We start from the raw sequence: 14,755 nt of genomic DNA, 5'->3' as shown, positions 1-14,755 counted from the left end.
AGGCTGTGAATTTCACATCATTAAGAGAGCCTCCACATGCAAGTACAGAATAGAGGTAAGACATTTTGATTAGACAAACAATAGACCTTCTATGTGTGGAGTGCTGGGCTGAGAAGACACAGAGCATGGACAGAGTGTGTGGTAGGGACAGAGAAAGGCTAGTAGGATACTTCTATATCGAGGGGTTGTCTTCTATATTGAGAAGCATTACAATTGTATCACTGGCCAGTAGTGTAGTCTGGGTGTACGTTCATTTTTACCAAGGATCATTTGTTTACATTGTAGCAGATGCTCTTATCCAAAGCAATTTACAGTAGTAAGTGCATACATTTTCATACTGGTCCCCCGTGGGAGTCAAACCCACAATCATGGCGGTGTAAACACCATTCTCTACCAATTTAGCCACACAGAACCATGAGAGCAAACTACTACTCTAACATTTTAGTGTCCTTTCCTACATCTAAAGCCGCTTTAGGAATGGGAACCCAAATGAGTGAAGACTTCAGAGTAGACATCCACACACAATCACACACACACAAATACGCACACACTCACAACTTTGCTTTTTGATGTTATCTATCCTATATCAATGAGACATTTCCTTCCTGCACAAGAGACCCATAAAGGAACAACATAAAGGATGGACATTCTAAGTGGACAGTGAGTGTTATCCGGTAGTCAGCCAGTGCAACAGAAAGCCAGAACAGGGAAACAGTGTAAAAAAGCGCAGCGAGAGAAACTCAGCAGTGAGGAGGCCTTCCTACTCAACAAAGGCTGCTGCGTTGTTCCATGTTCCCGACACTGTCATGTTTTCATCTCTTTGTTTGTAAGTCTGTTTGCTTTGATTGATTTGCATGTCTTCCATTTATAAGTAGTCCAACACCTCTGCAAAGACTCAATTACCCAGAAAGCACAGCGGCTGCAGACGTCTAGCCAACAGCACATAGCATTCTCGACCAAGGCGGAGATGTTTCATATTGTCGTGATAACCTATATCATCGGCCATCCCATCACTCCTCGTTGGCGGGGGAGCTTTCCTCCAGAGGGGCGAGTGAGGCAGGTAGGCCCAGCCCTGTTGCATTGTGGGATGCGGTTAGGGAGGCGACAGTGTGCAGGAGGACAAGGACTAGCAGGCAGAGTTTGAGCCGGCTGTTGCACACTCTGCACACGGCCGAGGAACTGAGAGAGGTACGGTGGTGACAGGATGGGTGAGTTCTTTTGAGGGTCCCCCGGGAATGGTTGTTGTCATCTTCTGTCTGGAAGTCCCACCGAACATCACAGCACTCCGTGTCTGCATCCACGCCCCCATGGTACTCCTCCAACAGCCCTGCAGAGGAGGGACACATATTCACATGAACAATAAAGCCAGAGGTGGTGTGGTATATGGCCAATATACCAAGGCTAAGGGCTGTTTCTATGCACATCGTATCACGGAGTGCCTAGACATAGCCTTTAGCAGTGGTAAATTGGCCATTGCTATTTTAAACTGGTTAACAACATAATTCAAGCAGTAAAAATATATATTTTTGTTGTTGTTATTTTGACACTCCTTCTCAATATAAAATATAACATGAATGTAAAAAATATCCTAATCACTCCAACATCTTGTTTCCACCATTACTTACAAGCATCCGATCACCTCAAATCAAGAAGGGTCTAGTGGTATAGGCTATAGGTTCCTTTTGGATTGGGCAACGGATTGTCTTCTGTACAACAACAACTGTTGCTCCCTCCATGCCGGCTGTGAGTGTCTCTGTGTGTCAGTGAGCGGTCTGCATACTAATGTGAGTGGGTGAACTTGTGAGGAGGGCTAAGTCGTCTCCCACTCTGGACTGTTTGACATCGAAGAGCTTAAGCCTGATGAGAGGCTCCACATAATTAAAGACTTAATAACGGTTGCAGCTCTGATCTGACAGGCCACACTTTCATGGGTGCACACACATGGGGCACACACAGGCACGCACAAACACACACACACACATACACACACGCAAACAAATTGGATATATTCAGCATCAAGGACTGCACCAACTCAGCACAAAACAAATGCATACACTTCAGAAGGCAGGAAAAGGGCATGACATTATTCTCTTTTTGACACATAAATCAACATTGATTACTAGAGCTGACCTCTAACTGGCCCAAAAGGGAAAAAAAAAACGAATTCTCCATGTGGTCTATGCCATGCGTAAACTCCTGTCTGGTGGTGTTGTTGACATTGGCTGGCTGCTGACCGCCAGGTGGTGACATACAGTAAACTCACACCATTGTCACTCTTCTCATGGACAGCTGGGGATGCATTCAATAGCTTTGAGGTGGAAGCCATCATTCTAGTGCAGACCTTAAAGGGGAAGTAGCCTCTAGACACAATCATTTGTGCTATTCGGCATATCTCACACCACAGGAAACGCATGTTGGCATTTTAGTTCCATGAGCTAGTTGTAACAGATCAGTGCTGTGGTTGTACTCCATGTTTAACTTCTTATGGCTGGGGGCAGTATTGAGTAGCTTGGATAAATAAGGTTACCAGAGTAAACTGCCTGCTACTCAGGCCCAGTTGCTAATATATGCATATTATTAGTATATTAGGATAGAAAACACTCTGAAGTTTCTAAAACTGTTTGAATGATGTCTGTGAGTATAACATAACTCATATGGCAGGCAAAAACCTGAGACAAAATCCAACCAGAAAGTGGGAAATCTGAGGTTTGTAGTTCAAACTGCACTTCCCAAGGCTTCCACTAGATGTCAACAGTCTTTAGAACCGTTTGATGTTTGATGCTTCTACTTTGAAGGAGGGGGGAATGAGAGGGGATTGAGTCAGAGGTCTGGTAGAGTGGCATGAGCTGACATGCCACTCTATTTTCCACCATAATTTGCAAATAAATTCATTAAAAATCCTACAATGTGATTTTCTGGATTTTTTTTCTCATTTTGTCTGTCATAGTTGAAGTGTACCTATGATGAAAATTAAAGGCCTCTCTCATCTTTGTAAGTGGGAGAACTTGCACAATTGGTGGCTAACGAAATACTTTTTTGCCCCACTGTAAATATGATCTTTATCGAACAAAACATACATGTATTGTGTAACATGAAGTCCTATGAGTGTCATCTGATGAAGATCATCAAAGGTTAGTGATTCATTTTATCTCTATTTCTGATTTTTGTGACTCCTCTCTTTGGCTGGAAAAATGGCTGTTTTTCTGTGACTAGGTGCAGACCTAACATAATCGTTTGGTGTGCTTTTGTTGTAAAGCCTTTTTTGAAATCGGACACTGTGGTGGGATAAACAACAAGTTTATCTTTAAAATGGTGTAAAATACTTCTATGTTTGAGGAATTTAAATGATGATATTTCTGTTGTTTTGAATTTGGCGCCCTGCAACAGCCCTCACTGGCTGTTGTCATATCGATCCCGTTTGCAGGATTCAAGCCTTAAGACTTTTTAACTGAGAGTATTCTCCAATATCTTCATATTATTTCCCTGTGCATATAACCTGTCTATCATACAGTATAACAGGCTGTACCTGTGCATATAAAACTGGGGCTTCCTCCGTGGATGAGATCGTCGTTGTCAGGAAGGATGAAGGGACACCTCTGCTGCACCTCCAGACAGTACTGGCCACACGGGATCCTCTTACTGCAGTGCATCTGTGTGGTCTGGAAGTACTGTGAGCACAGCCAGGGCTTATATACCATCTAGGGATTCAGAGAGGGATGGGATGGCGAAGGTGGAGGGAGAGAGCATATTGATGGGTTAAAATTGGGTTGCCATTGATGGCGCACACACACACACACACACACACACACAAACAGTAATGTATGGATGCACACACAAACGCACGCTCACGCACACACACACACACACACACACACACACACACCATCCTTGACCTCTATTGCAATTGATTTACTTGAATTGATCAGACTTCCTGGTATCCAGCTTCCAATTAATAAGGGCGTTGGTGGGAGAGGTCCTCTCTCTCTCTCTAAGATGTAAAGTACAGTATGCCACAGGCCTATCTTGTATTCTATAAGCCTTCCTATTCCCTCTCACATATTCCTCAGTTCTACTGTACATATTGTCTCTCACATATTCCATATTGTCTTAAATGTATTCCATACATATAGTACGAGCAAAAAGTTTGGACACACCTGCTCATTCCAGGGTTTGTCTTTATTTTGACTATTTTCTACATTGTAGAATAATAGTGAAGACATCAAAACTATGAAATAACATATATGGAATCATGTAGTAAACAAATCAAATGTTAAACAAATCAAAATATAATTTAATATTATAAGTAGCCCCCCTTTGCCTTGACGACAACTTCGCACACTCTTGGCATTCTCTCAACCATCTTCATGACCTGTAATGCATTTCAATTAACAGGGGTGCCTTGGTAAAAGTGTGGCATTTCTTTCCTTAATGCATTTGAGGCAACCAGTTGTGGGCTAGGGGTGATATACAGAAGATAGCCCTATTTGGTAAAAAAAAAACAAGTCTATATTATGGCAAGAACAGCTCAAATAAGCAAATAGAAACGACAGTCCATCATTACTTTAAGACATAAAGGTCAGTCAATTCTGAAAATATCAAGAACTTAGTTTCTTCAAGTGCAGTCGCAAAAACCATCAAGCTCTATGATGAAACTGGCTCTCATGAGGACCGCTGTAACGTACTGGGTGTAGTGGTTGAGAAGTCAGGCGCAGGAAGCAGAGAGTTCAGGGTAGTGCTATATTTAAATGCACAAAACGGCGAACATAAGCCAACCCCATGAAAACACAGGGCGCACAACAAAACAAATGCCCCGAACACGGGGACTTAAACTGTCCAGAAAAACCCACGAAATGGGAAACACGTAACCCACAGACAAGCACACAAGTTACACAAAACATAGAATGAAAAACATAGAATGCCCACCCCAACTCACGCCCTGACCAAACCAAAATAGAGACATAAAAAAGGAACTAAGGTCAGGACGTGACAACCGCCACAGGAAAGGAAAGACCCAGAGTTACTTCTGCTGCAGAGGATACGTTCATTAGAGTTAACTGCACCTCAGATTGCAGCCCAAATAAATGCTTTACAGAGTTCAATTAACAGACACAACACAACATCAACTGTTCAGAGGACTACGTGGATCAGGCCTTAATGGTTGAATTGCTGCAAAGAAACCACTACTAAAGGACATCAATAATATGAAGAGACTTGCTTGGGCCAAGAAACACGAGCAATGGACATTAGACTGGTGGAAATCTGTCCTTTGGTCCAAACTGCCGTGTCTTTGTTAGACTCAGAGTAGGTGAACGGAGGATCTCTGCATGTGTGGTTCCCACCGTGAAGCATGGAGGTGAAGGTTTTATGGTGTGGGGGTGTTTTACTGGTGACACTGTCCGTGATTTATTTAGAATTCAAGGCACACCTAACCATCATGGCTACCACAGCATTCTGCAGCGATACACCATCCCATCTGGTTTGGGCTTAGTGGGACTATGATTTGTTTTTCAACAGGACAATGACCCAACACACCTCCAGGCTGTGTGAGGGCTATTTGACCAAGAAGGAGAGTGATTGAGTGCTGCATTAGATGTCCTGGCCTCCACAATCACTAGACCTCAACCCAGTTGAGATGGTTTGGGATGAGTTGAACTGCAGATTGAAGGAAAAGCAGCCAAAAAGGCTGTTGGAAAATAATTCCTTGTGAAGCTGGTTGAGAGAATTTCAAGAGTGTGCAAAACTGTCATCAAGGCAAAGGGTGGCTACTCTAAAATCTAAAATCTATTTAGATTTGTTTAACACTTTTTTGGTTACTACATGATTCCAAATGTGTTGTTTCATAGTTTTGATGTCTTCACTATTATTCTACAATGTAGAAAATAGTAAAAATAAAGAAAAACCCTTGAATGAGTAGGTGTCTCCAAACCTTTGAATGGTACTGTACACCTACTGTACCGACGCAACCCTTCATACAGTACACAATGTATTCCATTGACCTATTGTCTCAGACATATTCCAGAGGCCTTCCTATTCTCGCACACATATTTCCTAGGTATATTCCCTGGGCTCCTCGTCTCAACAGATTTACGATAAGCCCGCTGTCGCTATATGGTGTATTGTGGAGCTGACACCTGTTAGCGAGTGTGTCTCCTAGTTCTCCACGCCGCACCCGGTCCCCATGCGGCTACGGTAATTAGCCGGTGGTTCCGGTGAATCACTCAAAGCTTGTTTGGGGAAGTGGGGAGCGCTAGGCACGTTAGTGCCCGCCGCGGGCTAACCGTCACGGCTCAACACACTGCACCCAATCATAGATCTTGTCAATCCCCTCCGCAGATGAGATAGTTATGCTGCGTGTGTGTGTGTGTGTGCGTGCATGCATGTGCGTGTGTGTGTGTAAGGCTCTTGCTCAAATGATGTGACTCTCAATGTGCTCTTCATTAGATAAATCTTTGAGCGGCATTTGATGATGAACAGTAAGCCAGGCATTAGCACGTAAAAAAAGGTGAATCTATTATTTCCTCAGTCACAAACACAGGAAGCTTATGCTTTCAGCACCATGGACAGCTCTGAAAATAACTATAGTGAACATAAATACTGTATAAATGCAACATGTAATAATTTCAAAGATTTTACTGAGTTACAGTTTATACACTGGACAATTCTTGATACACCATGGAAATTGTTGAGCGTGAAAAACCCAGCAGCGTTGCAGTTCTTGACACAAACCAGTGCGCCTGGCAGCGACTACCATACCCTGTTCAAAGACTCTTCAATTGTCACCCACCGAATGGCACACATACACAATTCATTTCTCAGTTAGTTCAAGGCTTAAAAATCCTTCTTTAACCTGTCTCCTCCCCTTCAGCTACACTGATTGAAGTGGATTTAACAAGTGACATCAATAAGGGATCATAGCTTACCTGGATTCACCTGGTCAGTCTATGTCATGGAAAGAGCAGGTGTTCTTAATGTTGTATATACTCAGTTTATAAGGAAATCAGTCAATTGAAATTAATTCATTAGGCACTAATCTGTAGATTTCACATGACTGGGAATACAGATATGCATGTGTTGGTCATAGATACCTCAACAAGCTAGGGGCGTGGATCAGAAAACCAGTGAGCATTTTCCCATTGAAGTCGGTTACGACGCCAAAGTACAGTCAGGTCAAGACCCTGGTGAGGACGATGAGCATGCAGATGAGCTTCCCTGAGACGGGTTCTGCAAGTTTGTGCAGACCATTTTTGGTTGTGTAAACCCGCAGTTTCATCAACTGTCTGGGTGACTAGTCTCAGATCATCCTGCAGGTGAAGAAGCCAGATGTGGAGGTCCTGGGCTGACGTGGTTACACGTGGTCTACGGTTGTGAGGCTGGTTAGACGTACTGACAAATTCTCTAAAACAATGTGGAGTGGAGTTTTATTTGTCTCCAGCACAAGGTGCACCTTTGTAATGATCATGCTGTTTAATCAACTTCTTTATATGCCGCACCTGTGGATGGATTATCTTGGCAAAGGAGCAATGCTAACTAACAAGGATGCAAACACATTTGAGAGAATAAGCTTTTTGTGCGTAGGGAACATTTCTGGGATCTTTTATTTCAGCTCATGAAACATGGGACCAACAATTTACATGTTGTGTTTATATTTTTGTTCAGTATAATAATAGAATTCCAGATGGATGTGAAATGAGAGTGAATTTAACAGAAATACACATATTGCCCTTCACTCTGCGCTGGGCAGTGTGTGTATGTCACAGCAGTAAACACGATCACGTCATTACATTAATGTCACATCCTCATCCACACATTATCACAGCATTGTTTGTGTGTGTGTTTGGGTGTGAGTGACTGTGACCTTACGCATAGACCCCTGCAATGTCTATGCCTGAAAATAGGGTGGCGGTAGGGGGACAAAGACTTTGACAAAGGCCTATGATTTCTCTCACTCAGCAGTATCTCATATTCCAAAGTCAAATCTGATCATGTCCCTACCCCCAGGGCTTAGTGGATAAAGAATCATGCAAGATAATCAATAACATCACACTCAGGGAGATTAACCCAACAACACGCCTCTGTGGAGATTTAACCCTCCTCCAACCAAAACTCTAAACACTCAGGATTTAGGCTAAATATATCCTTTAAAGTGAAGAAGAAAAGGCAGAGATTGGATGAAACCTAAAGCATATCCTAAGGCCAGTATTAGAGCTATTAGCTAGCAACATGGTTCAGGTTTGCAGTGTTGTTGCTGCTATGAGCACAGCAGATTACTGTAGTGCTGCAGCAGGGCTAGCCTTGCATGGGGCCGCAGTGCAATGTAGGGTCCACTATTTGTGCCTGCCTCTCTCTCTCTCTCTCTTTCTCACTCTCGCTACCTCGCTCTCTCTCTTTCGCTCCTTGTGGGAGGGGGGATGTGGTGAAAGGGGTCGGATGAATGGAGATACGTACCTGGTACCTATACTATAAACAGCCTCTACTTCAATCAACCCCACTTGCAAGCTCAAGGTCAGCATTTTTTTTCCTGTCCTCACTTTCTTCTCATTTTTAGTCATACTCGCCGTTTCATCTTTCTCAAACTTTTATTTTACTTTTCTCTTCTCTTCCCCTCATCCTATCTTATCCATATGCGTTAGTGTCTCGTCTCCTTGGCGAGCTACAGTGTTATAGCTAAGCTGTCCTCCTGGATTGTATTATTCCATTATGATTAGCCTAATAAGGTTGTAATTGTCGGAGGGCCTTTCAGCGCCCTATAGTATTGGTTTTACAAGGCCACGGGTGGCCTTGCATTGTCAGAGCTTTGTCTTTGATGTTTTATCTGTGCTCCTGCTCCCCTGTACGCAGGGCAAACTGCTGACTGAGGTAGGGCTAGAGGGAGGGAGGGAGTGCACGGGAACACACCGGATTACTGCAACCTTACACATAGAAATAAAATGAATAGAAAGGGTGTCAACAAGTAAATAACGGCATAATGGGTGGACTTGCAGCCATTTTGCGTGTACCCATGCCTGGAAGTAAAAGCAGGAAGTGTATCTTTCAATCTTTCAATGCTGTGATTTGTTGAGTCAACTCAACTGACATTACAAAAAATTAATTGCATTGCATTAGCCACATCAGTTAGCATCATTTGAATGAACATTATATATTACCATGGCAATCCATCATCACTTGCTAGAACATTCCAAAATACCATGGAAATTATTGCATCACAATACAAGGCAGCCTTTGCGAGTGTACCCATGAGTATACCAGTCAAATTGCCAGGGTTAGCGGTTCCAAGCCTGTTCTATTCATTCTATTTCTAAGGTCTTACACTCCTCACGCACCCCACCACCACAGCTTACTGTAAAACATAGTAATTTACTGCTTCATTACATTCACTTTTCATGTATCTCCTCCCCTTTTTCTGCTATCCCTTTAATTTAAGCATCTACAGTACAGTAGTGCTGGAGTAAACCCTCAATCATCTACAGGACAGTAATTTGGAGTAAACCCTCAATCATCTACAGGACAGTAATTTGTAATAAACTCTCAATCATCTACAGTACTGTAATTTGGAGTAAACCCTCAATCATCTACAGGACAGTAATTTGTAATAAACTCTCAATCATCTACAGTACTGTAATTTGGAGTAAACCCTCAATCATCTACAGTACTGTAATTTGGAGTAAACCCTCAATCATCTACAGGACAGTAATTTGGAGTAAACCCTCAATCATCTACAGGACAGTCATTTGTAATAAACTCTCAATCATCTACAGTACTGTAATTTGGAGTAAACCCTCAATCATCTACAGTACAGTAATTTGGAGTAAACCATCAAGCATCTACAGTACAGTAATTTGGAGTAAACCATCAATCATCTACAGTACAGTAATTTGGAGTAAACCATCAAGCATCTTCAGTTCAGTCTGCAGTACCCCAGGAAGCCTCAGGTTTACACATTTTTGGTCCAGCCCAGCACTAGCACACCTGATGCAGGTACACAGCAAATTGGCCAAATGCACAGCAAATGACCTAGTATTGATTTTTCAGTGGTTTCGAATGGTTTCTGCAGCTGAAGCAAGAGAATCAGTTTTACTCTGTGGAGAGTAAATTGTTCCCATCAAAACCACGCCTATTATTACATTTTTCCAATCCCGCTCTACCAAAATTAGAATTTTTTGCAGGGGATTGTTTTTAATATCTGTGTTTTTGGATGTACATTGATTGATTGATTATCTTATGCTACACAAAGATAAATAGCATAGCTTTTTCTAAATGAATCCAATCAGTTACTTAGATTTATTCCAGATTTAATGTTCCTAACAGGTTGTGGGTGAATAAAATTCCAACTGTCGGATGTCCTAACACTGGCTGGATACCAATAGGAATTACTTATCGCTTTGCAAGCCAGCATAATATAACTTTCAGGCCTGATGTGGTCTGTAAACCAGTAGGTTCCCAGCACCACTGGGTTGGGGTAAGACATGGCTATCAAAGTAAGGCTTTATGATATATGTACTATATATGTACTACAGTTTAATTGTAGTAACATTCACCTACAGTAGGACCTCACTTAGTGACTAACAAATATAGTCATGTTCGGTAACTCTACAATTCACTAGAAAAGGCAAGGTACACTGGGCAATTATGTTGGAGGCGTGGCTTAGTTAAGACCTGCCATTAAATTAGTTATGTTTGGCCACCCGTGAGTGGAAGTGTTGTACCAGTTTAAGTGGTCAATTGTTCTGTTAAGTTAAGCTTGAGCATGTCTGGTGCCAGATATCAGGTCTTTTATAATGCTTACATAAGAGCACATGGCAATAAAGACTTGAAAATATTATTGCAATGTCCTGAACAGTGATTCAGAAAAGTAATGTTTCTCTCATGGCTAACTACAGCTCTTTGAAACACTTATGTCAATCAACTTGGATGCAGTGTTGAAGTAAAATCATGTCAAGCTAATTTGGTGATACATAAAGCAAATCAAACATTGAAATTGCATCTAATACTTAAATTGCATTGACAGACTGGTTCTTTGTAACAAAGCTCTAAAAAGAAAATCTGAAAAAAATGAGATTGTACTCCACCTACTTTTTTCCTACTGTTTTTATCAAACAAATGTCAATTACAACATGCTCTAGGTAACACTGACCAATTTGCTGTGTGGCAATTCAGAGGGAAAATATAAATAATGTCACTGTTGCAGTTCTTTATTCAAGATGTCTTCACACTGAGTGGCACCAGTAGAGTAGCTATCTAGCTAGTATATAAACACGCACCTCTGAAAACACGCCTTCTCCGATGTTTGTTACGAGGCAGTACTTATTTTAATGAGGTAAGAGAATATCATGTTACCATTGGTGTATTAAAACTTCTTCGGAATCGCATTAGCTAACATAGGCTAATGCGATTAGCACAAGAACATTTACCAAGACATATGCATATCTGATATTGTTTGGGGAGAGTGAACAGTTTTGAACATGAAAAGTTATTAATAAACAAATTTGACACGTGGGAAGTCTTGATACAACATTTTTAACAGAAATACAGTGATTCATTGGATCAGTATAAAACCTTTCCCATACACTGCAAAAAATACAAAAGAACAGTTGTATTATCTTTTACCAGATCTATTGTGTTATATTCTCCTACATTCCTTTCACATTTCCACAAACTTAAACGTGTTTCCTTTCAAACGGTACCAAGAATATACATATCCTTGCTTCAGGGCCTGAGTTACAGGCAGTTAGATGATTTGGGTATGTCATTTTGGGCGAAAATTGGAAAAAAAGTGACAGATCCTTAAGAGGTTTTAAAATGAGAATTAAAGTGATGTCATCTTGTCCCCTTAATAATGAATCCAAGTGTTTGACATGTGGAGGGGACGAGTAACTTTATGATCAAACTTTATCAATGTCTAAGCAACAGTCATTTTTTCGTACTTTGGTCATCATACTTTGATCTGGTTTCCTTCAAATATCATCAAATGTCATGAAAAACATGATTTTGACTGACCTTTAACTCAACACTGAGTGACCTTGTCAAGAGATATGGACCTCTTGGTGTGATGCTAAAAAAATAATATGAGGTTTTATTGCATAACACCATTGGTACAAACTATATACACTTCCTAGTGTTAAAAATACAATATAAGGTGTTATTGAATAACACTGACAAAGTGTAACAGTGTCAGTACTAGGCATGGTGTTAATTTAACACTCAAATGTGTGGACCGTATAGACACTGGCCCGGTGTTACATTTAACACTGTCATTGTTGATTTAAAACGATTTAAAACAAATGTTCTGTGTAGTGAAGGGCATGATGATAAGTTGACTAGTTGAATATGGTGTGCTACTGCTGAGTTGCAACAACATATGCAACCCTATTGATCCCAGAGGAACATATTGAGAAATACTAGACCAGAGAAAACAAAACTCTCTCTTATAGAGTACCATTTCTGAGGTGAGTTGAGCAGACTAGCAGTCGAGGCAATATGAAATGTAAAGGGTGAATAGTCAGATGGAGGTTACTCTACTGCAGGAGGAAGCATATAAACAAGCAACTCATTTCCCACAGGGCTCTCTGAGCACTAGCAGCAATGCCCCCTCAGAGCTCTAGTACAAGCTATGGGTGAGGGGTCGCATAGAATGGCTAACCACACCAACACGCACACTCCAATACACTCAAAGATAAAAACACTACAGTTCAAAAGTTTGGGGACATTTAGAAATGTCCTTGTTATTGAAAGAATAGCACATTTTTTGTCCGTTATAATAACATCAAATTGATCAGAAATACACTGTATACATTGTTAATGTTGTAAATGACTATTTTAGCTGGAATCGGCAGATATTTTAAATGGAATATCTACATAAGCGCCCATTATCAGCAACCATCACTTCTGTGATCCAATGGCACATTGTGTTAGCTAATCCAAGTTTATCATTTTAAAAGGCTAATTGATAATTAGAAAACCCCTTTGAAACTATGTTAGCACAGCTGAAAACTGTTGTTCTGATTAAAGAAGCAATACAACTGGCCTTCTTTAGACTAGTTTAGTATATTTTTTGGTTCGACTACAGGCTCAAAATGGCAAGAAACAAAGAACTTTCTTCTGAAATTTGTCAGTCTAGTCTTGTTCTGAGAAATGAAGGCTATTCCATGCAAGAAATTGCCAAGAAACTGAAGTTCTTGTACCACGCTGTGTACTATTCACTTCACAGAACAGCACAAACTGGCGCTAACCAGAATAGAAAGAGGAATAGGAGGCCCCGGTGCACAACTGAGCAAGAGGATAAGTACATTAGAGTGTCTAATTTGAGAAACAGACGCCTCACAAGTCCTCAACTGGCAGCGTCATTAAATAGTACCCGCAAAACACCAGTCTCAACATCAACAGTGAAGAGGTGACTCCGGGATGTTGGCCTTCTAGGCAGAGTTGCAAAGAAAAAAACATATCTCAGACTGGCCAATAAAAATAAAATATTAAGATGTGCAAAAGAACACAGACAGAGGAACTCTGCCTAGAAGGCCATCATCCCAGTCGCCTCTTCTCTGATGATGTTGAGCCCGGTGTTTTGCGGGTAATATTTAATAAAGCTGCCAGTTGAGGGCTTGTGAGGAGTCTTTTTCTCAAACTAGACACTCTAATGTACTTGTCCTCTTGCTCAGTTGTGCTGAGCAATAGATCTTGTAAAATATAGTTTGAACGGTAGTGTACATACAAACACACACACACGGACAACCAAGGAGAAGGATACACTCAATGAAAGTAATCAAGCATGAATGTAAACAACCAGCAAAGACTGACGACATGTCTCTGCAAGCATTAACCTGATAGCCAATAGTTTTGCTCGTTAGATTATAAGTAAACAAACATTGCATTGAGTTTGCTGAGGCTAAATTTACCACAATCCCATTGTTCTTTTGGCATTATAAAATCACCTGACTCTACCAAATCAACTGACACTATCACATACACAAAGCAAGGTTAGACAAACCAATAACACAGTGTATGTATTGAGCAGCCTGCAATGAGCTAGCTTAGCCAGATGAGCTAGCTAGCTTAGTCAGAGAAGACTGGCTAACAGTCTAGCACATAGCCTGTCGACACAAGACACGTGTACAGTAAATGTAGCAGAACTAAAACTAATAATCTCAAGGAAAGGACCAGTGTATAGAGAATGAATGGGCAGATTAAGTCAAAGTGGTCAGCAAAGCCAATGTGAACACAATAGAATAACAAAGGGGGTAGCTAGCTAGGCTGCAGGCAGGTATGCAGGCAGGCTGACTGAAACACAGAAGGAAACAACATTGATTGGAATGGAAGTGAGTCAGAGAGCCCTACAATATACACTGCCTGACTGGGACATATTCAATTACAGTCATGTTACATTTGAATGGGTATGACAACCTAGGAGGGCTATTTTTCAAATCTGAACTGAGAATAGATTCCCCTATTGGTTCTTTGGAACACAAAACCCTGAAGCACGCACACACATCCTCACCTCTTTTAATAAGAGCAGCTCATTTGTCAGTGTAAACCATGCTAATGTTATTACCGCACAGCAAGGGCCACATTATACAGAGTGGGTTTATTAAATACAAGAAACACACACACACAAACAAACACACACACACACACACACACACACACACACACACACATCTGATGCTTTCAGTGCCACGGACAGAACCAGCTCAGCACAAAACTGCATCACCAATGTATTACTGAACTATACTGAACAAAAATATAAACGCAACATACAACAATT

At 41.2% G+C, this 14,755-nt stretch overlaps 1 protein-coding gene across 1 annotated transcript in view; it reads right to left on the bottom strand.

The window, feature by feature from the left end:
* Positions 1-527: 527 nt before the first annotated feature.
* LOC139380691 (NALCN channel auxiliary factor 1-like) overlaps positions 528-14,755 on the bottom strand; it is a 152,033-nt gene continuing 137,805 nt past the window's right edge. Inside the window, exons 2-3 of the mRNA XM_071123624.1 lie at positions 3,527-3,698; positions 528-1,327 (exon numbers count right to left, since the gene is read on the bottom strand). Coding sequence (XP_070979725.1) covers positions 1,011-1,327; positions 3,527-3,698 — 489 coding nt within the window. The 3' untranslated portion in view covers positions 528-1,010. The remainder of the gene's footprint in view (positions 1,328-3,526; positions 3,699-14,755) is intronic.

The sequence above is a fragment of the Oncorhynchus clarkii genome, chromosome 22 (genome assembly GCF_045791955.1).
Source record: "Oncorhynchus clarkii lewisi isolate Uvic-CL-2024 chromosome 22, UVic_Ocla_1.0, whole genome shotgun sequence".
NCBI classification, from domain to species: domain Eukaryota; kingdom Metazoa; phylum Chordata; class Actinopteri; order Salmoniformes; family Salmonidae; genus Oncorhynchus; species Oncorhynchus clarkii.
Note: the sequence above shows the minus strand (reverse complement) of the source record. Positions and strands in the feature narration are given on the sequence as shown.